A 27196-nucleotide genomic window follows, 5' to 3' on the forward strand; every position below is an offset into this window, starting at 1 on the left:
CCGCCCACTGTACACTACCGCACTCACGCGCACACGCACCGGCAGTGGGAGTGGGTGCTCGCGTAGCTGCTGGAAGACAGGATGGGATAATCATGCGCGTCTGGCTCCGGGCGTTGATGCAGCTGCCGATGCTGGATACGGACTGGACTCGGGGAGCAGGGTGGGTCTAGGTGCAGGCCGGTGCTGCTTGGACCTCTTCTTGATGTTTATCAGGCATTCCGAGCAAGACTGTAGGGCGATGGCCGTGAGAAGAGTTGGTGCAGCTCTTTGAAGCGTTCTCACCGATGGAGGACGATATTCACCGGCATTGAAGCGCAGAGCGGGTCTGGGGGAACTTGGAAAAGGGGAGAGGGTACTCCGGCGTCCTCCTTAGGGGATACAAAACACGCATTTTTTTATGATTTCTTTAGGTGGTGTTAATTTGAACCTGGAATAGGGGGGCAAACGGGGCTAGAACCGCAATTGGCAATTAGGAGCGGACAGCCTCTGAGGATCCAGCAACAGCCGCATCCGTCCGACCGTCCGGGGTGTTGGCGGTGGTTCTGGGTGGATTTACTTGGATGGAGAAAGGGTGCAGTGAAGGCTGAGAGAGAGCGGCTCGCCGTGTGTAGGAGGAGGAGGAGACGGAGGAAAACCGGGCAGTTTGAAGGGACGGGGAGCCAGGAGCGGCGCGGCGGCTCCATGAGCGGCTCCTGCCGGGAGAGAGCGCCCACAGCCCAGCCGGAGCGTCTCCACTGCCGCGGGTAGAAGCCCGGGCTCAAGGACCGCGGTCAGTTTGGAAGGTTTTGATGCATATGATCACAACCACCATGATTTTTATGATTCTTGGTGCTTCAGTTGTAATGGTAAGACATTCTCACCTCCCTCAGATGCAATTTGATTTTCTGATTTCCACACAGAGGCTAGGATGCCAAAGAGAATAGAAAAAATGTACATAAACCATATTTTTTGAGACACCCTGTCTTAGAGCAGGCCTATCAGTGGCATGTGGAAGTAGGTAAGCCTATCTATAATTAGCCTACCTGCTGTCATAAATAAATTAGTCCGTTTTCAAGCAACAGTCTCCCTTTTAGAAACGGGAGAGAAAAATCTGCCATTTTCTCCCTATGGTTGTAATTCCTGTTTCTGAAAAAATGTTTCGCTGTCTGTGATAATAGCTTAGCCCATTGCTTGACATGTCCCAGTTGACTGGCATGGTTCTTTGCAGGCGATAGCCTGTTTAATGGACATGAACGCACTACTGGATCGCTTTCACAACTACATCCTACCGCATCTACGAGGGGAGGACCGCGTCTGTCACTGCAACTGTGGAAGGTAAATACCAACATCCTCCACAATATCTGAGATAAACATGGTGATGGGCTGTACGGTCACTTTCTCCCACCCGTCAGTTCTTAATTGCTGAAGAGGCCTCGAAGATTTGAGGCGGTGAAACCCCGCAAAACCAATGTGATAGGCAGCCATCCCGTTTGCGCTCTTATAAACACGACAGCCGATGTTTCCACAATGGTTTGGTTTTGACCTAAAGCCCGATATCGCTGTTGCATCGCTGTTTTTCCTTATATGTACGAATAGCTGCTGTCCGTAAGGCTTTGCTGCATGCAGGAAGGTGTGTGTGTGCAGGAGCCATAAATAGGTAATGAACTATGAGCGACAGTAGGCCGTTTAAAACAATCTGAGCATCAAGTGCGCTGTTCGGTGGCTCTCATATACAGGGTGTCACCAGTTATCAACAGGAGAGCTACGGTTCAAACCAGATATTTACATTTGCTACTACAGAAATAATTTATTTCACTGACATTAATTTAGACTAAGCTTTTCCTGTTTGAGGTCAGTTAGAATGACCAAAAACATTTCAAAATGATTTGCTAAATGCCATTGATGGATTGTTTTAAAAAGTTTTTTCTTTCTTCAAAATGTAGAGGTTTACACACACTAAGTTCACAATACCTTTAAATAGATGATGATGCCATGGCTTTAGGAAGCTTTTCAGTTAGATGGAGGCACACCTGGATATTTTTTAAGCACATGACAACCATGGTCCTTCCTTTTGTGACATTATGGGAAAATCAAAAGAAACCAGCCAAGATATCAGGAAGAGAATAATGGACCTTCACAAGTCTGGTTCATCCTTGGGTAAATTCCCAGATGCCCTGTCATCTCTTCAAACATGTATATAAGGAAGGATAAACACCAGGGGATTGTCCGGCCATCATGCTGTTCAGGAATGAGACTGGTTCTGTGTCCGAGAGGTGAACGTGTTTAGGTCAGAAATGTGCATATCAACCCAAAAAGGAAAGCAAAAGACCCAGTGAAACAAGTTCAGTAGTGACATGGACTGAAATGCCAATCACAGAGGAAGAAGCCATTACTCAATAAACAACGTAAAAAGCCAGAATACAGTTTGCAAATGGACTCGGGATCAAACACCTTAATTTCTAGAGACAAGTGCTGTTGTCTGATGATACTGTATATGTCTAATTTTCAATACTACTGAAACTCTTATTTCAACAAGGAGGCAGCTAGCACTACTGAGGATTATCATGAGGAAACAATATTTTATGGTTATATTGAACCAATATCTCAAGACCTCAGCCAAAAAGTTAATGACAAATGGGTAATGCAGAAGGACAGTGACCCTAAGCATACAGCCAGTGTCATGATCCTTAGGTGTTTTTCCTGCTTATGTTTGTAATATGATTATTTTAGAGTTGTCTATTATTTTAATTTAGGTCCATCCTTAGTGTTGACTTTCTTGGTTCTTTCTGGTGTTCTATTCTCAGTGCATTTTGGTTTAGACACTTATGTTAACATTAGTCTTTAGCTCTTGGTTAGTAAAATCCTTTTTGTGTCCTGTTTAGCTCCCTCTGTTTTTTCCTGTTTTCTCCAGTCACTTTCCATCAGTTCTCCACTTAGATTGAGCTGTTCTGCATTCCTCTGATTAGTCTCACCTGGACCAAAATTTCAACAAACTATTGTGACAAACCTTCACAGGGACACTGTAAACAGTTGACCCTGGTAACAGTTTAAAAAATCATTGATAAACATTTAAATTGACCTACAAGAACAAAGGTTCAGTGTGATTGCTTGTTGGTCAGTGAGAACACAACGTTCCTGTTGTTTTAAACAGTATCTGTAAATATCTGGCTGTAACTGTATGTGGTTTGAGGTGTTTTAGGGCTTAAAGATGGGGCTCAGACAGCTGGCAGCTGATCAAGCAACCTGCTGTTTGCTCTCACTGAGAGAGCATGTTTGAAGTGCGGAAAAACATCAGCAAGACACTCATTATTAATATACGAAATTGGGTTTAATTAGAATTAATGGGCTTTCCCCAAATAGGTTCTAAGCAGAGTAAAAGTGGGCTTCTGGGCTTGTTCTTCACCTTCATATGACAATAATATTTGCAACAACTTCAAAGACAAAATCCAAAAGGTTGTAGATTTTGTATTGATTTTGTCCTGACCAATTCATGTTGGACCACAAAGACAAGATTACCAATAACACCAAACAGCAGTGTGGGGGCTAATGTGTTAGGAGTTCATTGGCAACAGTAGGAAGTCGTTTCTTTAGCCGATAGTCAGTTCAGAGAAATCTTCTCAGAAAGGCATAGATGAAGTCAAGACAGACACTTATGTAACGTTTACATATACAGTTATTTGCAAGTGTCAATTCCCCTTTAACTTTTCACAGTTTGTCACATTACAAGCACAATGTATCTGATTTGGATTTTATGTGATAGATCAAGACAAACTGGCACGTAATTGTGAAGTGGAAGCAAACTATACATATTTTAATAAAAATCTGAACATCGATGTGCATTTGTGGTCAGCCTCCTTTACTCTATTGCCTATAAATAAATTCCAGTACAACTAATTGTGAGTCCACATGTGTGTAATTTAATCGCAGTATAAATCCAGCTGTCCTGTGAAGGTTTCAGGGGTTTGTTAGAGAACATCAGAGGACATACGGCATTATAAAGAAAAAAGAAAACAGCAGACAGCTCGGGGAGAAAATTTTGGAGAAGCAGGATCAGGTGATGAAACCATATCCCAAGCTTTAAATCTATCACAGAGCTCGGTTGAATTCATCTTCTGAAAATGGAAAGAGTATGGTACAAACCTATCAAGACACACCTGCTTCCCCAAACCAACAGCACAGGCAAGGGGAGCACTGATCAAAGAAGCAGGCAAGATGCCTATGATATCTCTGGAAGAGCTGCAGAGATCCAAGGCTCCCGGAAAAAAAAAAACTGTTGAAAAGACACCTACTAAGTATGCAGTCCCCAAATCTGGCCAGTAAAGACGAGTTGCAAGAAGAAGAAGTGTTGGGGGGGGGGGGTCCCAAGAAGTCTTGTTTCCAGTTTGCCACAAGCCATGTAGTGGGCACAGCAAACATGTGAAAGAAGCTGAAACATGGTGGTGGCAACATCATGCTGTTCTCTCAGCAGGGACAGAAAAATTGCTCGGCAGCTGGACAAATACCAAAAACATACAGCCAGAGCTGCAATGGAATATTGATAAAAGCATACTCATGTGTCAGAATGACCCAGTTAAAGTCCAGAAAGACTTGCTGTTTATGAAAAGGGTGACAAAATGTGAGATGGGTAGAAATACTTTTGCAAGCAATGTAGACTGGTCCAAAGCAAAATATAAATGTCTGAGGACAGCGTTACTGTGTTAACTAGCAGCCTTACTTTGTATTCCAACTGTCCTGCCTGCTGCTGGTCACGATTTCTGAATATGTATAAAAGTCAAACAGCTTGTAAAGCCCATCTACTGATCAAATAAGTCTCCATGTTCCTGGACAGCATGCCCAGTCCAACCTGCATTGCTCCTGTTAGTGCTCAGGTTACTGTAACCACACATTGTCTTTCACTGACCCGGAAACCCCCCTGAATGAGAGCCAGTCATCTGCTCCCAGGTAAACAGCAGAAGCCTTAGATACGTGAGTGGAGAGAGGAAAGCTCAGGCTTTGCCTGCTTGCCCTTCCAGCCGTGAGGCGTGGAGGTGCCAAGACACCCACCAGCGTTCACCTTAGCGGCGTCGAGGACACAGCTTTATGTGTCAGCTTATTTGGCTTTGTTCATATTCTAATTTGGACACCATACGGATGAATCCTTTCATTTAGATTGAAGAGAAACAGCTGCCCTTATAGCTTAAGTGTTTTAGTAGGGGGAGATTTAATAACAGACTCATTTAAGGGTGCAGGATGTAGGGGAAACAAATTCACAGCAGTTAAGAAAGGATCAGACAATTCAGAATTGTGGTTTATTTGAAAAAACAAAAAAGAGAGTTCAGCCTTATTCTTTAAGAAAATTGTTTGGTATAAATGGAACCAGGTGTCTGAACAGTGGAGGTAAATTAAGTGCTTATCTGCTAAATCTGTTTCTCTTCCACTTCTTATTGTCTTCCCTATTTAAAATGCTTTTCATTGCATTTCTAAAGAATCTGTTAGTCTTACAGTGTGGGTGGATTTTTTATAATTCTTTTGTTAAAATGCTGGAAATGAAAATTCTTTAGGCAATTAGTATTCACGTCTAAATCAATTGAATTAGCCTTTTAATAGCTATTCAGAATTGGTCTGAGGCTGTATGAGGCCCTAAATAAAATGTAATGTTTTTTGCACAGCTTAGAATATGGTTGTTCATAGCAATGGAGCATAGGATGTTTCATATTTTTCCCAAAGATCCATAATTAAACAAAATAAAAGCTGTCTCCAATTAAATATTAGAGAGAGAAAGGGTATAACGTAGTGTCAGATGTTTTACATAGTTAAATCCTTAAAAATCTATGGTAAATGGACTGAACTTACATAGCACCTTTCCAGTCATACTGACCACTCAAAGCGCTTTACACTAGAGCCACATTCACCCAGACAGACTCACTAACGTGCACATTCATACACCGATACGGAGATCAGTTGGCAATTTGAGGTTAAGTGCCTTGCCCAGGGGCACATCGACATGTGGCATGAGGATGCTGGAATCACACCCACAACTTTTGGATTGCAAGACAACCGCTCTTTCTCACTGAGCCACAGTCGTATTGTAACTATGCAAGAGCTTTAAGAAGCTTTTTTGTGATTGATCATTATAACTTTATGCTTTATATCAGGACCCCAGGCCTATCTATTAGACAGCGCTGAGGTTTTCAAACAGCTGCCAGTGGAAATCCAGCATGTTTCATGAAAGAGGCTGAATGCTCAAAAGGACGAAACGGATCAACTTTGCTATAGTACAACCAGCCTTCCTATTGTCCTCTGAAATCTTGCTTTCTGTTGCAGCTGCCTGAATTAAAAGCTTACCTGCATCTGTGGAAAATAGTTTTGTTCTTCCCCTGACTTTGTCTTTAAACACGTCACTGATAGTTAAAACATCTGAGTCATCCAGTCTCAGTAACACCTTCCACACCAGAGTGTTGTTTTCAGTGCAACCTGTTCGCATGTAGATACCGAACCTTCCCTGATTGGGAAAAAAAGGATTGGATTTTTAGGTCCGGTGAGCTGATCACAGATCAGGGCCAATCAAGCATGAAATCATCCGCTTCCAATCACCAAACAATTTCTCGGTGCATCTCTCATCATATAACGTTTGTATATCTAACATTACGATTATTAGTTGTTGTTTTTTAGAGGTTGCACAGTTTGAATCACATTCACTTTCCATGATTTACTTATTGCTAGCAGTGGGATAAAATATAAATGCATAGAAATATAAAAATACTATACAGGTTTTTATTTCTCATAGAAAGTTAAAACTGGGTGCTTAGGGGAATAATATGATGAAAACAGAATAGATCTTGATCTCCAGCTTGTTCATTAAAAAAAAAAAGATAGCCCAGAATATTTCAGAGAAAGCCAAGGATTTTTTTATATTTTTTAAAACTGTAAGTGGTTTGTCATTGTTTTATTTTTCTATTAAATGATACGATAAAAACAGATAGGTTTGTATTCTTTAAGTTGCCTGGGTGATTTTACACTCCACAGTTTAGGAAATGTTTAAGTGTTAAAACAACTAGGCTACTTCCAAAATGCTCACCTATTTTAACCATTTACATACAATATTTTAAATATCGAGGATAACAAGTTTTGATGTTTGCAATTACATGTTGCAACATTTGTCAGTCATACAATTTACAGTTGGAAGCTTGACTGGTATGACAACCATAGTGCTCTTGGGTGTCCTGTGTTGGCTTTTAGACAAAAAGCAGTGGCTTAGTTCACTTATGTCTTGGGCCGGCTCTGCAACTGCATACAAAAGCTGTTCTTGTTGGAGCCTGGTCAAATCTGAAAAATCTCTGCAAGCTTGACAGTCCAGTTTATCTCCTCCTGGTCTTTTTGAATCCTACTTTACATTGCTGCAGCCGAATGTCTTCAAACATCTCCATCAGTTCAAACTTGTTATCGGTGTAAAGTCCCAGAGTGCACCTGTACTTGCTCTCAGCTGTCAGATCTCTGAGCTCCCACTGTGTTCCCGTGTGATGTTCTTCAGACATCTGTCTGCGTTGTAAGGCTGGGAAAAGCCTATATCTGCTCCCAGGAGGGCTGCTAATGTCAGTGAAGGTTTTCACATCCAGTGGAATCATGTGTTGGACAGTAGCGCAGGACAACGAAGCCATGTAAATGCATCTGGATGATCTAGGGTCGCTATTTGCCTCAAGATTTGTGGGGCGAAATGTCATGTGGAGGGATTTTCATTGCGTTTTAGCCAATTAGAATTTCCATAATGTTTGTTCCAGTCCTTTAAGTCTTCAGCGAGATGTGAATGCAATTAAGCAGCAAGCGAATATGTGGCAAAACAATGAAGTGGGCTTCATACTGAATAATTTTTTCTAGCTGTAATCAGAACCAAACTGACGAGAGACTTTTTGAGAAACCCTTTAAAATATAAAATAATTCCAAAATGGCTTGATAAAACACATTGAATACTACCATTTTTGATTTAAATGTCATTTCTTAAGCAACCAGTCTGTATATGAAAGTAAATACCTTGCTTATAGGCAATCCAACAGTTTTCATCCAAATGATTATTTTTAGAAAGTGATGGTCTTTCACTTTTAAAGGGGGGTGAACTTTTCCAGAAATCTAAAATTACAAGTCAGCCATACACTTTCCAGCCTAAAGTGCATCCTGTGGACCCCCAGTGGTCTTTCGTAGGGCTTCAGGGTTTTCCTGTAAAGTGCGGATTAGTGAAGCCTTATTAAACTTTTAAAATATCTTAGCAAACCTCTAGGGCACAGCCAGTTTGTACTTTAAAGTATGCACATCACTTATAATCCTTCTGTCCTCTTCTCCTGTCTGTCCTCACCCCAGGCATCATGTCCACTATGTAATCCCGTACGACGGGGACCACTCCTTGGTGGACTCTTCGGAGAACTACTTTGTGAGTGACAGTGTGACCAAGCAGGAGATGGACTTGATGCTGGGGCTGCTGTTGGGCTTCTGTATCAGCTGGCTGCTGTTGTGGCTCGACGGAGTCCTGCACTGTGCCGTCAGGGCCTGGAGGGCGAGCCGGTACTACGGTAAGATGGACATGGTCTACTTTAAAACAGCTGGGTGGGGACTCACTGTGACTCAGTCACAGTCTTTAAAAATAAATGATATGTTAAGTAACTAATATATGATGAGGCAGTCAGTCAGTCATTTTCTACCGCTTATTCCATAATGGGTCACGGGGGAGCTGGTGCCTATCTCCAGCAGTCTATGGGCGAGAGTCAGGGTACAGCCTAGACATGTCGCCAGTCCATCACAGGGCAACACACAAACAACCATGCACACACTCATTCATACACCTAAGGACAATTTAGAGTGACCAATTAACCTAACAGGTTAGGTTAGGTTATGATGAGGCAGAATATTCATAAAATGTTTTGTGATAAAATACAGTCAACAGCCACTTCATTAGGTACACCTTCCTACTATCAGGTTGGACCCTTAATCTCCTTCTAAACTGCCTTAATCATTTATTTCATGTATTCAACAAGGTGTTGGAAACATTCATCAGAGATTTAAGCTCATCCTGACATGATAGCATCACTCAGTTGCTGCAGATTTGTTTTCTGCACATCCATGATGAGAAGTTCCCATTCCAGCACATCCCAATGTTGCTGTATTGAAGAAAAGCTGAGATCTTCTGGCAGAGGGGACCGCTGGAGTACAGTGAACTCATTGTCATGTTTAAGACATGAATTTGAGATGATTACAGCCTGCAGAGATTGTACACTGTGAGCAAGTAGGTTGTGGTGTTAAAACTGTGCTCAACTGGTACTAGTGTGCAAAATAATATTTTCCACACCATTACACCACTACTACCAGGCTGAACTGCTAATAAAAGGCAGGATGGATCTAAATCAGATGGAGTAAAACAGTACCAAAAGAAATGTTTCACTGTCCAGCCTTATATGTTTGAGCCAGAATGTCACTCTAATGATCCATGATGGATGGTAACATGAAGCTGAGGTTAAAACAATAGGGGACAAGTATGATGATTGTCCTTAGAACTTAGACTGGAACTAATCTGTCATTTGATTTATTTCCATGCATTTTCACCACTTGTTAATGCCGTATTCTGCTGTTGTCGCCTCAGTTGTTTTACATCCCGACACAACAGTCATAAAGACGACATATAAATCCATTGTCATTAAACGCTCTACAAAGTGCTGGGGGCACGTTTGCTCACTTAGTACACATGGCGCTCTTCATTCCTATGTAATTATACATCATGATCCATGTGCAGTCATGTTGGGTTTAGCTGGTTCCAATGGACCCATCTGAACTGTTTCCATGCGGCTGTTGTTACAGAGTTATCTAGAAACCTATGCAGTGTTCTCAACATATTGTTTAAGGTTTTTGTCTGCAGATGTATAGAAAACAATATCACTACAGAGCAACTGTGAATTCAAAATGCAGATAAAAACATAAAGTCGAGCGCAGCAGGGGTAAAGCGCACAACCCATGTACGGAAGCCTTAGTTCTTGACCCGGCTGTCACGGGTTCGAGTCTTGACCCTTTGACATCAGCTCTCTTTTGGAAAAAAATAAAAAAATAAAGTCCACTGGTACCACAAACCAAATAATGAAAAAGAAAAAACACAAATAGTCCTACTTTGAGAACTTTAGCCGTACTTGGCAATACTCTATTCTGTAGGCTAACACTTTCTTTGAGGACTCAGAGTCACGTACACAGAGTGGACATTGGTTAAGTTTTAAGAGCAAATTAAATCCCAGTTAAATCTCAATGCACAACTCATTAGCAAAGCAAACAGTGACTGTGACATTGTGTTATTTAGAGGGTGAACTATATGTTATGTGAGTTTGTTTTCCATCTCTATTCTGAGGCCCAATTTGCACTTTAGCATGTTGTCTTCACTTCTGCATGCGAAAATGCGGTAATTTGCTATTTCTGGTACCAAGCAGTTGAGCAGGTGTACCTAATAAAGTGGCCGGTGAGTGTATTTGTATTATCATCCATCATGTTTCCACATTAAAAATGCCTGCAGGGTTAACACAGCAGTAGATGGAGTTCTGGAAAATGACTTCCCCCTTTCTGGCTCAGTTTTGGCACCTCACTGATTTTTTTCTCAGATTATTGAGACCTCTTGGAAACCCTACAGTTGCATGATGATTCAAATAGGTGCATGGCAGCAAAATAGAAAATATAAGTAAAGGGAAAGAACAAATAAAATGTCTGTTTTCCCTTTTGTCACAGTCAAAATATTTTTTTTTCCATTAATTTTGTTTTGGAGAGCCATACATTCTCTTTTAACTCAAAGAAAAAAACATTCTATTGGCCAAAGGAGATAGTGACCTAAGACTGAGATCATTCCTTAATGTCAGCCAGCGAATCACACTGGAAGAAGTGATGCTGAGGTGGGATGGGGGATATCACATCTTGCAAGCAGAGTTTACATTATCAACCACTGTCAAAGTAAATTTGCACTAATCACAAAAAGGAATAACAAAATGTTTGAATTTAATAACATTCTTCAAATTTATTGACTTTATTCATTATTTTAGGCCATGTTTTTATCTCAGGATCCCACAAATTCAGTTTTGTTATCAGCCAAACAGTCAAAGTGTGCATCCACCACTCTAACCAGTGGATCTGAATGAACCATCTAGGGTATGGGCTGGCTGATGCTCTGCTGGAAAAGGAGCGCAAACCCGGTCCATACGGTGCACCAATTCCGTCACCGGGTGACAAATGGTGTGCATCCAGTAACTCTAAAGAAGCAGCAGCAAAGAACATTACATTTTCATAAGCAAACATGCAAAACTAATTTTATTTGTTGTAGCACCACTACAGAAGAGGACTGAAACAAAAAAATAACACAACTGAATACGATTTGCCACTTCTTGTTCACCTACAGGGTACTACTGCAGCACAGCTAGTTGTTACAAGCAGTTAAAAAGGTTGCAGTTTAAAACTCTCATTAGATCAATTTCTTTTTTCCACACATTTCCCAGTGCACCATTAAAATTTGAGTTTAAATAGCCTACTCAACTGTCATTGTTGGGTTTTAAGCTCATTTAAAATTAGTTTAAGTGGTAAAACGTTGAACTAGAAAATCAGCTCCTCAACCAAAGAATTTAGGTAAAATTATGTTATGTTGTTTGTATAGCCGTGATTGAGTCCAAATTAGATTATTTCAGTTTATCTTTAGCACCAAATAGTGAAGAGAAATACAATGCCTTAGGTAAACTGTGCTTTTACCCGGTGAGAACCCACGCATGCACGAGGAGAACATGCAAACTCCATGCAGAAAGACCCCTGGCCGGGAGTTGAACGCAGGAACTTCTTGCTGAAAGGCAACAGTGCTACTAACAGCCGTGCAGTCCCTTTTGAAAAGTTTTTAACTGATTTTACTTAAATTTGTGTCAAAAGACTGAAGAAGCTGTTGATTATTGACTATCCATTTTAATAGATTAAAACACATCTGCCTTTCTTGAATTATGTGTTTGTTCAAAAGGGTTTTATGTTCCTAGTGCTCTAGAATTCTTAGTTCATAAAATGACCAGCTCAATACTGTTTTACTGCTTGGTCATTTTGAATTATGTTTTATTTTGTCTTGAATATTGATAAGCCACAGAACAATTTTACACTGATGGTCAATAAATATTCAATTCTATTCCTCTGATCTAAAAAAATAATTCATGAATGAAATTTCAAAAAACTTAAATTTATTTTTCCTCTACTAATTTTTGGTGATACGCAAAATTGTGCCTTACTGTATTTTGTGCAAAATAATTATTTTTGGCATGTATTTTTTAAATGACTGAATGAGCGTATGAAAATGATAGGTTCGATTTTTCCAAACTTTTCAGTGCATTTATGATGCTGCAGTAAAAGCTGAATTTTCATTTTTAAACATCTTTAGCAAGAGGACCAGTAAGTGTTAAGGACACTGTGATGGGCATACTTTTTAACAATTTAATGTCATGGTGAGTGTTGTGGTAGGACCCAAATGCAGGTACAGGAACCAAATATATAAGGAAATATAAACTAAACACATCTAACACAAGAATCCAGAAAGTAACAAAACTAAACAGAAGGAATCTAAATAAACCTAAATGAACAGACAAGCACCTGGCTGAGCAGAAAGTAAACAAGCAAACACAAAAACCTAACCCTGACAGATCCTGACATTTTAACAGTTATGTGGACAATAGTCATTATTGCAGCTAGGATTACGATTATACTGCACCAATCACCAATGTTTATTTTTCTGCTATTAACGTTATTTACCCTTTCATTCCCCTGGGAACGAATATATATGGTTTCTGTTTTGACATGAATTTGTGAACTGAAGCACCAAATCCACACTCTGTTTGCTTATGAAGTTTATTATCCACTAACAAGGTCAGGAAACCTTTTTAAAAACCAGGCGGACAATGTATGACGCGGCTGGTGCTAAATCAATATCAGTCAATTAAAGTTATTTGTCAAGTGGCAGTATCTTTTCCACATGAATTCACCTGAGACAAGCCACATGAAATGCGTCTTTATTGCCTGAAATAGTTACACCGCTGTTAGCACATGTCTTTCTTGATTATACTGTTCTCACTGCAGTTCAAACCATAAATACATCAAGCAGGGTTTGTGGCACACCTTATATTCAATTCTGCATGAACTCTTTGGCTCATCTGAGCTGTAAACCATGACCTTTAACAAAGGTGAACATAAACATGCATTTAATTTGAACATTTTTAAAGAAAATGCAGAAGTGCACAAGACCTAAATTAGCTAATAATATGGTTTTACAGGACCAAAATACATTATATTTTATTTATTATATGCACACATACATTGACATATACATTGGCTCTTTGAAGAAACCTGCGTAATTTGAGCTAAAACAACATTTAATTTCCCTTTGCGATTAATAAAGTACTTTTAAATTGAATATGTACTACAGTAACTTTCCCTTTCCAAATAATAGATCACTGCCTGAGAATATTTAAAATCCACAGAGAGCCTGCAACGTTTGTTCTGAACTATATCAGTGATAAAACCAGTGCGTCATTCCCACAATGCTCCTGAAATGGAACAATATTAAACAAAAGATTGAGAATAAATCTTGCACATAAGTGAAGACCTTTAGGTTGGTCTGGAGAAATCTGGAATGATAGCAAAGTTCCCACATGCGCTTTTCTTTTAAGAAATTCAAAGATTTCTTATAAAATATTTATTTTGTTTTTGTATCCGTTTTGAACTACCTCAGTGTTTCAACATATAAATGTTTGTAATCTTACTAGAATTTATTCTTAATTTTAGAAAACAACACACCACAGATTCCAGTGTCATTTGTTTTGATTAATAAAGAGAAAGACAAAACAAAACGATTTGGGAACAATAAAGTACACCCCAAAATGTTGGAAACAAGGAAAATATATAAAGCCATATATCCAAAAGGTGTACTTTTTATGACTGTCCATTGCTTCCAAGGAGCCAGATTTTCTTAATTGTAGGCTCTTAAAGTTTTGACTTTTTGAAAGTATTTCAAAGTTTCCTTCTTTTACTTTGGCTGCTTTTCAGTGGATTTCTTGTACCTGACTATAGTAGCATATTGTGCAGAAGGTGTTTAACATTAGGAAAATAGACGTGGAAGACCAAAAAGCATCCTCCCAAAGGCTTAATAGAAGTCTGTTTCATTTTATTCCAAACCCAGTTTTGATGTGTTTTTGGAATCACTGTCCTGATGGAACACCAGCTGTGTCTTAATTCAGTTTCTGACCCAAACTGCCCCCTGTAGAGAAAAAGAAAATTTGTTGGGATGTGCTAGAACAACCTAGAGGTCATCAAGGCTTAAGGCTTCAAAAACTAAAATATGCTGGGACACAAGTGTCACTGTCTATTATGAAGTCAGTCCAACATCAATATGGACTGAGAGGAGGATGACCAAGAATGAACACCTTTACGTTCAACTAAATTTTAGAAAATGTTGACATGAAAAAGCTCAATTCCTTCTAAAGAAATATTTATAGTCCTCAGAGTCAAAGACTGAACTGTTTGGCCATAATAATAAAAAGGATATTTGAAGGATTTAAGATTACAAGTTCAAGCCTAAAAGCAATACACAAGCTGTCAAACATGGTGGCGGCAGCATTATGCTGAGGTTCTGTTTCACTTCCACAACTGTTAGGTTTTAAAAGGTGGATTGAATGCTGAAGAAAGAGAATTACCTCCAAATTATTATTATTATTGTCTCAAATTACCAGTTAGCATATTTAAAGTTGGAAACATTTGGTTGTTCCTGTCATTATTTTCGAGACAGCTTTGACCCACATACAGAAAACGCTCAGAAGTAGGAACGTAATGTAAGGCGTTTTTATTGTGAGCAAAGTAATCAGGATCGTGAACGGGAAACGCTAACTGTACGGGAAGAGAAGAGAAATGACTGGTGACCAAAGGATAATGTAGATAATGACTGAGATCTGAGAAATGGCTTACTAAATTGTTGCTGCTTGAACCACCAGGGGTAGAGGGATTCAGGGTCTAGGCTTGCGAGGTAGAAGTTGCTCAGCTGTTTTCTCTGGTGCTGTTGGAGATGACTTGGTGAGGACAAGCGATAGTTCAGGTGCAGGTACTTGTGTTGGAGGGTGGAACAGGGTACGCTTATTCCTTGGTCCAGAAGTCGAAGGAAGCGGGAAGCCGCCAGCTTGGTCCTTGTCCGAATAAGTAACAGGAGGTTGGAAACAAAGTCCTCAAAACGTGGATCCAATTTCCAGGAGGCGGTAATCTTGATCACCCAGAAACTTCTGGAGCCAAGTTAGTCCTCAGCAAGGTAAACAAAGCCTCAGGTTAGTAACCTGTGAAGAAGCAAATACAAAAGTTAACTAGGAGCAAGAAACGAAGCAAAGATCAGTCGAGGCTGAGCTTGTTACCACTGTAAGCAAACACTCTGGCATCGAAGTGCTGGCGGCCTCCCACTTAAGTACTCCTCCATGCAATCAGCAGATAGGTCGCACCTGTCACCCAGAGCACCTAAGAACCTCCAGCGCCATCTGAGAAACACTGAAGTAATGATTACAAGCACACAGTACACACACACACACACACACACACACATACAGACACAGACCCTGACAGTTCCAACAAAATAATGATCCTAAACACACAAAAAAACGGGTATTGGTTCTGACTCCAACCCTATTTAGAGTTTACAAGTTATTCCTTAAAGGAAACCAACAAATTTAAATAAGTTTACAATCTCTGATTAGAATAGTGGTCAACATCCAACAAAGAGCATGTCAGAAGCTTGTTGCTGCCTACTTACAGTGTGCAGTTTGTCATGTTAATGGCCATTGATCCAAATATTGTGTGGATGGACAATAAATCCAAATTGGTGCAACCAACTATCTTTTGTTTTACATTCATTGAAGTTGTGTGTTGCATAATCATATCACCCTGTAAAAAGAACGATTTAAATATATATTTAAAAGCCTAAAATCAACGTAGGATTTATGCCCATGGTGAGTATCTGACCAGACGTTTATCTGAATCAACTCTGTCATGCATTAAATATGGTACACCTTTTTTGTCATAAAATGTTGTTTTTTTTCCAAATAGAGTAAAGTGTAACTTTAGGCCCTATCCACACAAAGCCAGGGTAGAGTTTTTCCTCAAAACGTCTTGGTCAGATAGGGGGACCCGTCCACATGAAATTGCTCGCCTAAAACGGAACCTCCGGCTTCGGGTGGTTTCATCTTTACGGTCAAACTCTTCCGTGCGGATACCGTCTTCGGCTCCGTGTGGACATAGTGTCTCGTCTCATTTGCCGTCTTATGCCTCCCTTGTTGCGCTCTACATCATGACCCGCACGCCCTCTTACTTGTCATTGTCGATATGTGCATTTTGTGTATTTTAACAAGAAAATGTATACAAAAATAACTAAAATCTTGTTAGCCAATTCTCAAATTTCAGGTAAAAGGATAGCCAGTGATGCATGATGTTCGTTTTAAAGCGGAGATTATTAATTGTGTTTTTGTTTCTCCAACATAAAACAAAAACTTCAAATATTTAATAAGTATTTTTTAGCCTTTAGTTAACATTTTATGAGAGTTTTTTAAAACTAGAAGAATGTTTCAAAGAATCTTACTCTGAATTTACTGTGGGTACCCATTAGGCAGCAGTGTATGGAATAATGCATTAGTCCAGTTAAGAAATAGGAAAAAATCTAGCAAAGACCAGACACAGGACCTGAGTAATACACAATTATGTAGTCAATGAGGTATACCAAGTTTTCTGTTTCTTTTGAAATAGTTTTACTGATAATAAAATATAGTAAAATGTCTCTCCAATTGTGTTACACATGTTTCCATTGACAGACCTGATGAAACTAGAACAAATTGTGTAAAAAGGAGCCAAAAGATCTATTTCAAAATAGGTTCTTTGCTAGCTTTGTTAAAAAGTTTTAGCTCTTGGTAGCGAAATATAAAGAAAAGAGGGACATTTGGACAAAACATTCATTTAACAGATCCAAGTTACTCGTACAGGGACAGTAGATGTATCGGCACCAACTCTAGATAAACTGGAGTTTAAGGCTGTCTGAGAATTATTTCAGCCTGAGCAGTTGAATGTCCCAGAAATGTCTGCAGAATCACTCTTGTAGTGGTTAGCGCTGTCACAGTTAATAGACTCCCGTTTTACCTTTAAAAATGATACAAAATACAGTGCAGTAGTTGTAATAGTGGGGTTAAGTGATGCTCATATCTGTTTTAGCTGTAGGTTCTTGCTTCAAGCAAGGCCAACGTCAGAAAGATTTAGATATTTCACTCTCACCATCTGATGCTCCGCTCTGAATGCCTCATTTCCCCAATCTGCGTGTTGAAATCCAACTCAGACTGATAGTTGCTTCTTAATTTCCTGCTATTTGTCTGCGCGCTCTCTGGGAAATATATCTGTCATTTCTCCTCTCATCTCTCCCCCTGACAGCGTGTCGTTAGAAAAAAACCGTAATTAGACAGAACATGTGGTGTATAGTTCATCACCACTACATGTATTCTGCTGAGTTGTTGTGAGGTAGGCACAAGAGAGAAAATCGAAGGCTAAGTAGTCATTAGACATAAATGACCTCTGTTACATCAACCAATGAACACACATAAGACTGATCTGTGGGCATCACCCTCTTCTAAAAGAGTTTTAGCATCTTGTATTAGTGGATAGATGTCTCGTGACCATGCTGGTTTCTCTAGCTTTTCTCATATGATTCCTTTATTATTATTTCAAAGTGTCCAGCCACATTTAAAAACAGAACCTGGAGGATACTGTTGTCTCCGTTGCTCTGTAAATCATAGTACTGGGACATGCCTGTGTTGTGAAGTTGGCCTGGATCTACAGTTTTAAGAATAAAGTAGGTGATATGTGACCTGGAAACTTGAAGCGCCGTGGAAAAGCTCCTCAGGCAGGATGAGGAAAGTATCAGTGATAAGATTTACCGTTAATACTTTGAGTCATAGTGCTGTGCAAGAGTTTCTTTAGATTTTGCTTCAAAGGAGCCACTCTTATATTTCATATTTTTAGGTGGTCTTGATCAGTAGTTTTTCAGACGTTATGAAGTTTTTCTTTTAAACTTTTTCTTTCACTCAGTTTAGCAGTTTAGTACGTGACCATTCTCATAGGAATTATTATGTTTGTTAAGCTGCTTAACTTTGAATTACAGACAGATATAAAAAAGGCCCCAAAACCTGAGGGATGAAGCAGTGTTGTTTGTACATTGAACAGAAAACTCAGCTAACTGCATCTTCAGCAGCCTGTCACAAACTCACAAAATGGTCCAATTTTTTGAACTGAATCTATGAAAAATGCCAAAGCGAAAACTGTTTGACTGGCAGAAAACAGTATTTTAGCACCAAGGTGAGCATTTTAGAGCTAATAATAATAAGTCAGTCATTTTCTACCGCTTATTCCATAGTGGGTCGCGGGGGAGCTGGTGCCTATCTCCAGCAGTCTATGGGTGGGAGGCAGGGTACACCCTGGACAGGTTGCCAGTCCATCACAGGGCAACACACAAACACTCATTCATACACCTAAGGGCAATTTAGAGTGACCAATTAACCTAACAGGCATGTCTTTGGACTGTGGGAGGAAGCCCACAGTCCGAGAGGAAGCCAGAGTACCCAGTGAGAACCCACGCATGCATGGGGAGAACATGCAAACTCCATGCAGAAAGACCCCCAGCTGGGAATTGAACCCAGGACCTTCTTGCTGCAAGGCAATAGTGCTACCAACTGCACCACCATGCAGCCAGCTAATAATAATATTACTGATAATAATAATAGCAAAGCGCCATTAGCTGTGAACTTCACGTACAGTATGATCTACTGAAGTATGATCCATCTCTAAGCTCTTGTGTCAGATTATTTTCTTTCTTACTGCTATGATTTTAAGCTCTTCTAAAGATCTTTTGTCCTCCTATCTTCCTTTCTCATTCTTAAACACACACTCTGCATTACGTGGTTTACAATGGCTAGGCAGGAAACAAGTGAAAATTCAGCGAAAGTAAAAAACAAAACAAAATCTGAAAGACTATCAGAAAACAGAGAAGACTCTTTTAAAAGCTTTTAAGAGCTCTGGCTCCTTCAAAGAAAAACAGAAAAAAGTCACCGTGATTGAAGACTTTTGCACATTACTTTCTTTCAGAAGTGCTTTGTTGATGAATATGTACCCATCATATCTTTGTGGCCAATATCTGATCTCTAGCTTTTTGTAAATCTTTGACCCCACTCATGAACAAGAAGAGCATTAAAACATTTTTTCTGCACCAATTCACAACAGATGCTGTCTGAAGGCACTTTACAAAGTCAGTTCAATCAAATCATACTGAACTTCAACGGAAATAACCCTGAAGGTTTTGGAGGATGTGGCCTGGTTTTTTGTTGTTTTTTTTTTTACTTTTTTGCAATGGGAAGGGAAGCCCCTCGCTTTTTGACTTTATGTATTTGTGTGTGTGTGTTGCTGTGGTTTCAGTGCTAGGTCAGACATTTTCCCTGAGATGAGGAGTGAAGGTGAGAGTGAAAGAGAAGGGAAGAGTGTGTGTTGATGCTGTCACATCTCCACCCCATTTACCACCCCCCACACACACACACACACACACACACACACACACACGTTCTGTGGAGCTATAAATAGAACAGGAGAGCAGCTGGAATGGCAAGTGAGGAGCACACACACGAACACACGCTGTGCATTGAAATGCACAATGATTCCCATTGTTGTTTTTTTTCATCTCCCCCTCCTTCCTCATTTATTGAATCTGCTCCTGGCCCATTTCCTTCACAATGCCTCCTCCTGCAACCTTTTTATCCCTTAGCGCCAGTTTGCTGTTAATATCTGATGCCAGATGCTCCTTTGGAAAGACACTTGGGAACAGGAAACACTCAGAAAAAAAGTGAGAAAATGATGACTTGGCTCTCAGCATTACCGTCTCCTCTGCTCTAAAGCAGCATAACAATTGCATCTGTGCTCTCCCTTCTTTTCTGTTTTGCATAAATATTCCTCCTGACTTCATCCTTTTATTGAGAGAAACCTGCCTATGTTGCCCCTTTTCCTTTGGATACCCTTCAGAGCAGTCCTTGTGGACAACACACCCATTCACAGCTATAAATAACTTCCCTTCTCCCTCTTTCTCTGTCTTTTCCTCCTCGCCCCCACTCCTCCCAGCAAGTAAACCCCCAACCCTCTCTTGCAGATCCTCGGGCACAGCCATTTTTTACCGGATTCGCTGTCTGGGGCTCTCCCTGCCGTCTCTGCAGACCTCACTTCGCCTCACCGGCTACAGTTTTATAACCTGACAAGCATGAATCTATGTCACACGCCCCCCTCATATTACGCTCCCCACACACAGTAATAAAAACCTGCTGCCTCACTTTCTTTTTTGAAGCGTTCTGTGTGTGTATAGTATGATGGCTAATAGATCAGAAAGAGGGAGATCCTCTCCACTTTAATTTTAAACGAGCTAATCCCATTACAAACACATATGTCAAAGGTCAAGGCCAGTGTCGCTGTGTAACAGTTCCCAACATCTTCTGATTATAGCTCATGTTTGTTCTTTTTTTTTTTTTTTTTCGTAATCGGACAATTTCAGAATTAATTTTAGTTCACCTCATAAATATTTAACCTTAAAGAGACCAAGTCTGGCTAATTTGTTGATCATTTTCCATTGTTTCAGTGGAAATATGTTTCAATCCTTTTATTTAATTCAAATCTAAGCATGGGACACAGAGAGGTTTTGTTGGAATAGTCACCTTGACTGGAACTTTCTTGAAAAATTTTAAAACAAAATATGCAAAAATTTATATCATCTCAGTGACTTTATGTTAAAACAGAAGTGGAACTACCATTCCTTTTGCTATTATAATACCATCCCTTACTATTATATCAATTAAGATTCTTGAAGTTTTAATAATTTAATAATAATAATAATAATTATATGTTTTTATAGTTATTTTGAAGCACAGATGGACATCAGAGGGACAGAGTACAAGTGAGTGTGCTGACTGTCTAAAGAAGTAATTAATGTCACTAATTCACTTTTGAAATATTAATTGATGTCACTGCATTAGTAACATGACTTTCAGAGGCATAGTTGCCATAAAATACAGAAGTATAATCATTAAAATTTTAATGATGTGTGTTCTGAAATATGAAATTGACTTTGACCTAAGTTTAAACCGAGTCAGTTAAAAAAGCGCCCTATGCACATTTGAATGTTTGGGGTGTTCTCTGCTTGCTATAAGTGTGAAAATGCAACATCATTGGTTCACTGTTACAAAATAAATCTCTGAAATATGGGAGCAAGGTTGTCTACCAAATGACTGAGTGGAGTTTTATTGCAGAAAAAAATACTGGTATAATTCCAAAACTCAGTTTCTACAAGGGAATTCAGGTTTCTGTCCCATCTGCATGAAATCTCTTATTCAGTCAAATTCTGTTTGGCCTTTTGATTTTTCACCTGGTCTGATTTCCTTTTTTCAGTTTTGGCTTCTGAGTTTTTTTTCTGCAATTCTTCTGAAATGTTTTGAGATTTCTATCTAATTGAAGACATTTTTTTCTCAGACATCTGACAGCAAGGATGATTTACCCATTCATGTAATTTATTGTACAATCAGAACTGTTTTGTGTGCTATGTTCATAAGATACATATTATTTTATATATATATATATATATATATATATATATATATATATATATTAATGATTTCAACTGAATTTTTTATTCAATCTCAATAGAATACGGTAACAAAATATTTTTGGATTTTTGTTTTAAACAGATGTACACAAAGGTAGAATAGACAACAAAAATACAGAACTGAGGCCAAAAAATATATTTTCTGGTGGCTATGATAGCCAGCCAGCAGTAGGATTTAATTTCATTGACAGACACAGTGGCTTTCATAGCTTGTTGCAAATGTTTGCTTCAAAACACCATTACTTTTGAAAGATTGCTGAGCAGTGGTAGATTCTTTCAATATGGCTCTTCACAGAGGGTGGAATGGCCTGGGAGCGCGGCAGGAGTGCTAAAAACTCCTCATTCTATTGTTTATTGTTTTATCCACTCAACGTCACTAAATAAATGGCTATTTCACTGTTTTTTTGGTGTCTGAACTGCATTTCAAAACTAAAAGAGCCTACTAAAGACTCCTTCAACTCTAATAGTCTATATAAATGAAACTAAATTACATTGAATTCATATTTTTCACTTAACAGAGACTCCGTTTAAGATTTATGCTGAGCTGGTCCAAAGCATAAGATAACTCTGCCCAAAGGCCCTGACTAGATTGGGAATGCCCAAAAGAACTCGAATTCACATAGGACACGTTTAAAAATAACTAGTTGTATACATACTAAGTACATACTAGTTCATTGTATTTGAATAGCACCAATTACAACAAATGGTATGTCAAGACAATGTATAAAACCTTTATTTAGACAGGAAGCTCCCATAGAGATACAATGTTTCTTCTTCCAGGAAGTTCTGGTGAAGATGGTGGTATAATAATAACAAAACAGATTAAAAAAAAATCAACAGATAAAAAACAAGACAAAAAACAGCCATAGAGGCTAATACAAAATAAGTCAAGCAATTTTTAAAAGTCAGAGTGAAAATACAATCAGAGCCTATCACCCAAATGGAGGAATTGTTTAAGAAGGTATGGGGCACAGAAGAAGAGACTTCCTAAGGGTCTCATTCATCCAAAACACCAAGCTTGGTGATGCTCTACTACTTCCAAACCTTTACTATCTATGTTTTTCGATATCAGAAAATTTTCAGACAGGTAAAATTAAGGGAATTCTTTTCGTTTCGGTGTGTTGGCTCTAATTGGTGGAAAATGGTGTGTATGTTTCTGTTTATATTATTATTATTTTGAGTAAAATTAAAAATTAGGCAAACATTATTCATGTAGGTAAATACTGTACATCTTTCCTGTTCACATGCCTGGTAGGCGGTGCATGCGTCCTTTCAATGTCTAATCTGCTGGACCATTAGCCTCTTCCCCAAAATCTAAAAGATGTGTTTGTTGACCCAATAATTTAAGAAAAGTCTTTATTAGACAGATGCATGATCCTTTGCCTATGTTTTGGATTTCCAAAATGGCTGCAGACATTTAAGCACGTCATTGATACTGAAAGTAACTAACATTTAGGCTTCTTCTATCAGTAACACAGTCTATTTTAAGAGTGTTGTCAGAGCAACCTGGTAGCACAAGTATGGTGCGATCTGAGCAGTCAATGGGCTGTGGCTAATCAAACTGATAAGTGATCAAAGGAGGGTTAACTCCTTTTATATACAGGACCAAACAACAGAACAAAAACAGATTTTGATGCTTGAAGGCATGTTTTTACACTTTTTTTGTTGTGAGAGCCACCAAAGTCAAAAGAATGTTAAAAACTGAAAATAATATAGCTATCACTCACATAGAGAACAAAATATGAATGCTTAATGAGCTTTAAACAACCTTGTGCTTTTTTATATATAGTAGGGTAAAAACAAGTCATGACTTAATGCTTAATAAATGCTTTCTTTTCCCTCCCTGTTGTCTCTGGACCTCTTCCTACAGATACTCCATCCTGGTCGTGGTTGCCCCAGTTCTGCAACCTCCGAGACCTCCGTCGCCGAGCCCAGCTCAGACAGCTGGAGGACTCCAGCGGCAACATGGTCCACATCAAGCAAAAGCTCTACCACAACGGCCACCCCAGTCCTCGACACCTCTGACTCTAAACATCAAAAAGAAAGAAAAAAAAATAAGATTGAAAACTTAGATCTTCCCCTTAAACCTCCACTCGTTCTTACCAAACTTTCCCCTGGCCAAATGTTGCCTCAGAGACCTGTAAAACGGCCCTCTCTCTGTTCATAATGTGGCCCTCTTTCAGCCCCTCTGACAGGACCTTCTTTTGACCCTAAACCTGTCTGTCAGCACTTAAAAAAATCCCAAAACAGAATGAGATTTTTCTTTCTTCCCACTAAAAACATCGTCTTAACTCTGTGTCCACCACTGTGGGAGGAAGAAAACATTTTTAAGGGTGTTTTTTCTGTATAGAGACATTTTCTGTGTTTATTGTTAAACTTGGCATGCTCTTTTAGAACAGGGTAAAATGTGGGAAGCGTATGGAATGGGGAGGTGAGATGGGGTATTTTGTTTCCAGGTGAGACTTTATTGGTGCAGGGTGGGGCGAATGCAACAGGTGGGTGGGTGGGTTTTTGTGATGGTTAGACTGCTGCTTCTGTAAATAGGTACAAATACGGGATTTAACAGACGGGGACGTGGCTGGTGGGGAGATTTTTGTGTTAGTCGCTTATCAGTAGAAAACTGAACACTGGACTGTGTGAGTAAAAGTTAGAGCAAAAAGGAACAGAAAGTTGAGTCTGTTTGAAAACTGGATGTGAAACAATGTGATTTCTGCTAAAAACACAGATTAATTAGCTTTGTTACTTAGTGAATTAACTGAATGTATTACTTTTTCCTGTAAATATGTGAGAGGGAGGAGGGTGCATGCGGCTGTGGTCAGATTTCCCTCTGCTAAACTAACATTGTTCAGTTGACACACCAGAAGAGGTGAACGCCAGCCAAAAAGACTCAGTCAACATATCTACAGTGCTTTGCAAAAGTATTCACTCCCCTTGAGTTTTTCCACATTTTATCACATTACAACCAACCACAAACCTGCAACATTGTCTTATATTGGTATTTTGTATAATAAACCAACACAAAGTAGTGCATAATTGTGAAGTAGAATGAACATTACACATGGTTTGCAAAACTTTTTCCTATTATTTTCTCCCGTCTGAGATAATGTCTTTTAAGAAATGGCGACAGTAATAAATGTCAAACTTCTTGTCAGAGGGATGAGCTACTGTTGGAATAAAGGGCATAATGTTCCTTTAGCTTTGTAGAACCACCCTCGGTCTTTTGGGGGTATATCATAACCAGCTTTGCACATCTAGAGACTGAATTGTTTTCCCCACTCATCTTTGCAAAATAGTTCAAGCAACGTCACGTTTTATGAGAGCGTCTATAAACATCCGTTTTCAGGTCCTGTCACAGATTTTCAATTAATGTGGTTTAATCTAAACCATGAACCTCTATCAGGTTGCTGTCATTTGCTGCCTTCAACATGTTTTCTGTCAAGATTGGCCTGTATTTATCTCTGTCCATCTGACCAGCAACTGCTGAAGAAAAGCATCCACCCAGCATGATGCTGTCACCACTATGTTTCACAGTGGGGATGACATGTTTTAGGAGATGTGCATATTTGTTGTGCCCTCTAGTCTCCAGTGATGAGAAGAGAAAGTCCCATCCACTTGCCATTATTTTCCTATGCTTTCACAATGATTTCCAGCTTTACTTCAGTCTACTGTGTGACATAAAATCCCATTAAAATACATTGAAGTTTGTACCTGTAACAAGACAAAATGTGGAAAAGTTCAAGTTAATCCTTTTGCAATGATATGCACTGTTTTTTTATGGAGTCACATTTATGTTCTCTAATTGAGTTTTTTTTATTTTATTTTATCTAACCTTCACACTCTCCAGGAGCAACCAGCCTATCAGCAGAAGGAACCCTCACCCAGCCGGCCCCCTTGCTGCCCTCCCCCTCTCTGTCCAGACATTGCTGTTGTGAGGATGAAATGTCTGTTTTATTAAAAGTGCCATTGAAGCACAACAGTGACCCCTGATGTTTGATTGTGTCATTCTAGTAGTATGAGAGCACACTCTCATGGTGGAGAGGTTGTTTCTGAATGGTGATGATACAGTGAGCTCCTGCAGATGGTCCTGGTTTTGTTTATTAAAATTCAAACAGACACAAGTAAGAGCATTAACTGACAAGGGCCTTGGGGAGTGAAAAAACCCCTCCTTTATAATTCAGTGGCTCGTAATGGCAGGTTACATGGCCAGCGAGGGCATTTAAAAGACTTGTTTTACTTTTTAGTGGGTAATCTTCAGGAGATTAATCACCCTCAATTATTACCTCAATCAAACTCTTTGTTTTTGGGGAGATATGAGGAAGCAGGGCATGAGTTGCATTTAAAATGCATTAAGATGAAGGGAGTTCTTGATTAATCCTATGATCCAGGGATTCCAGGGCATTCCCAAGCCAGAAGAGATGTATAGTCCCTCCAGTGATCTGGGCTTGTGAGTGTTCCTCAGGTGAGTTATGCCAGGAAAACCTCCAAAGAGATGTGCCCAGGAGACTCCTTACTAGGTAATGTACAAGCAAAATGTGTAAGATGTAACAATTAACAACAACCTAACAGATAAAGGTTTCATCCTTTTTTTTTGTTATTATATTTTTGTAATGTCACTCATTGTTTGCCAAACATTTTTTAGCTCTCTACTCTACCGGTTCATTAAGGAACTAGAAAAGCCACAAGGATGACAGGAGAAAATTAATTGCAGCAGTTACGATTTCCATCTTTAGATGAGTATGTGACACATTTCTCTGTTAAAATGTTATTCTTTTAGTTTTCAGGATTTTCTACCAAGCAACCCTGTGTTTGGAAATGCTTCACCTGAACCTGCTGTGCCGGCGCATCACAACAATCTACTATTGTAGACATCAGCAAACTGAGCTAATGTTAGCCTCCTGTAAAACAAAAAATACAACATACACCTGTGTGCAATAAGCAGACTATAAGCCTCATCATATTTCCCACAATCAATCCTTACATAGTCCAATTTAAGCTAACCAAAGCACTCTGCTTGTGTGAGGCTCTTTGAGTTCTCAAATGCCTTTTCATTAAAGGAACTAGTAAAACTGACACCACTGTCGTTATAGTACTGAACAATTTACACACATTATCATGCAACATGAGCTGGAAAAGACGTCTGCGCTTTCTTTTGAGGCGTTAAATCAACTCAGCGACACCAGCGGTGTCTAGATGTCAATGGAATACTTACTGTCTCCCTGCGGAGGACACAGGTTTATTAATATATAGTCTTTCCCTTAACCACAAACTCATTGTTTTCAATCTCATCTAACTGGATATCAGTCAGTCAAACTGTTCAGCCTACTTGATAAAGGAAAATGTCCCCCTTTGACCAAGACGGTGATTTTTTTTTTCTATTCATGCCCAGCAATGCAGTGACTTACAGTGGTATGATATGGCTTTAGATCAAAGCAAAATAATGTGTTACAATGGTCTAGTCAAGCCCTGCGATGGACTGGCGATCTGTCCTGGGTGTACCCGGCCTCTCGGCCA

The 27196-nt window shown here is 39.4% G+C and overlaps 1 protein-coding gene and 1 long non-coding RNA gene across 3 annotated transcripts in view; one reads left to right on the forward strand and one right to left on the reverse strand.

Moving 5' to 3' along the window:
* Positions 1-25665, forward strand: tmem240a (transmembrane protein 240a). Of its 2 annotated transcripts, none has more exons than XM_047374280.1 (4): positions 1-769; positions 1208-1314; positions 8311-8519; positions 23556-25665. In XM_047374280.1, the coding sequence occupies exons 2-4, from the start codon at positions 1223-1225 to the stop codon at positions 23708-23710; spliced, it is 456 nt and encodes a 151-aa protein (XP_047230236.1). In that variant the 5' UTR covers positions 1-769; positions 1208-1222; the 3' UTR covers positions 23711-25665. The 2 variants fall into 2 exon arrangements, with proteins under 2 accessions (XP_047230236.1, XP_047230226.1); XM_047374270.1 differs by having other exon boundaries at positions 2-845.
* The window catches only part of LOC124873563, a 17215-nt gene continuing 3286 nt past the window's right edge, over positions 13268-27196 (reverse strand). The window contains exons 2-4 of the long non-coding RNA XR_007039574.1: positions 15381-15500; positions 14947-15305; positions 13268-14242 (exon numbers count right to left, since the gene is read on the reverse strand). This is a non-coding gene — a long non-coding RNA (uncharacterized LOC124873563). The remainder of the gene's footprint in view (positions 14243-14946; positions 15306-15380; positions 15501-27196) is intronic.

The sequence above is a fragment of the Girardinichthys multiradiatus genome, chromosome 1, assembly GCF_021462225.1.
Source record: "Girardinichthys multiradiatus isolate DD_20200921_A chromosome 1, DD_fGirMul_XY1, whole genome shotgun sequence".
In the NCBI taxonomy this organism is placed as follows: Eukaryota; Metazoa; Chordata; class Actinopteri; order Cyprinodontiformes; family Goodeidae; genus Girardinichthys; species Girardinichthys multiradiatus.

Coding starts and splice junctions, on each gene's coding strand:
- tmem240a (XM_047374270.1), top strand. CDS start 789: ATGCATATGATCACAACCACCATGATTTTTATGATTCTTGGTGCTTCA. Junction 846..1,207: donor TTGGTGCTTCAGTTGTAATG/GTAAGACATTCT, acceptor GGTTCTTTGCAG/GCGATAGCCTGTTTAATGGA. Junction 1,315..8,310: donor TGTCACTGCAACTGTGGAAG/GTAAATACCAAC, acceptor TCCTCACCCCAG/GCATCATGTCCACTATGTAA.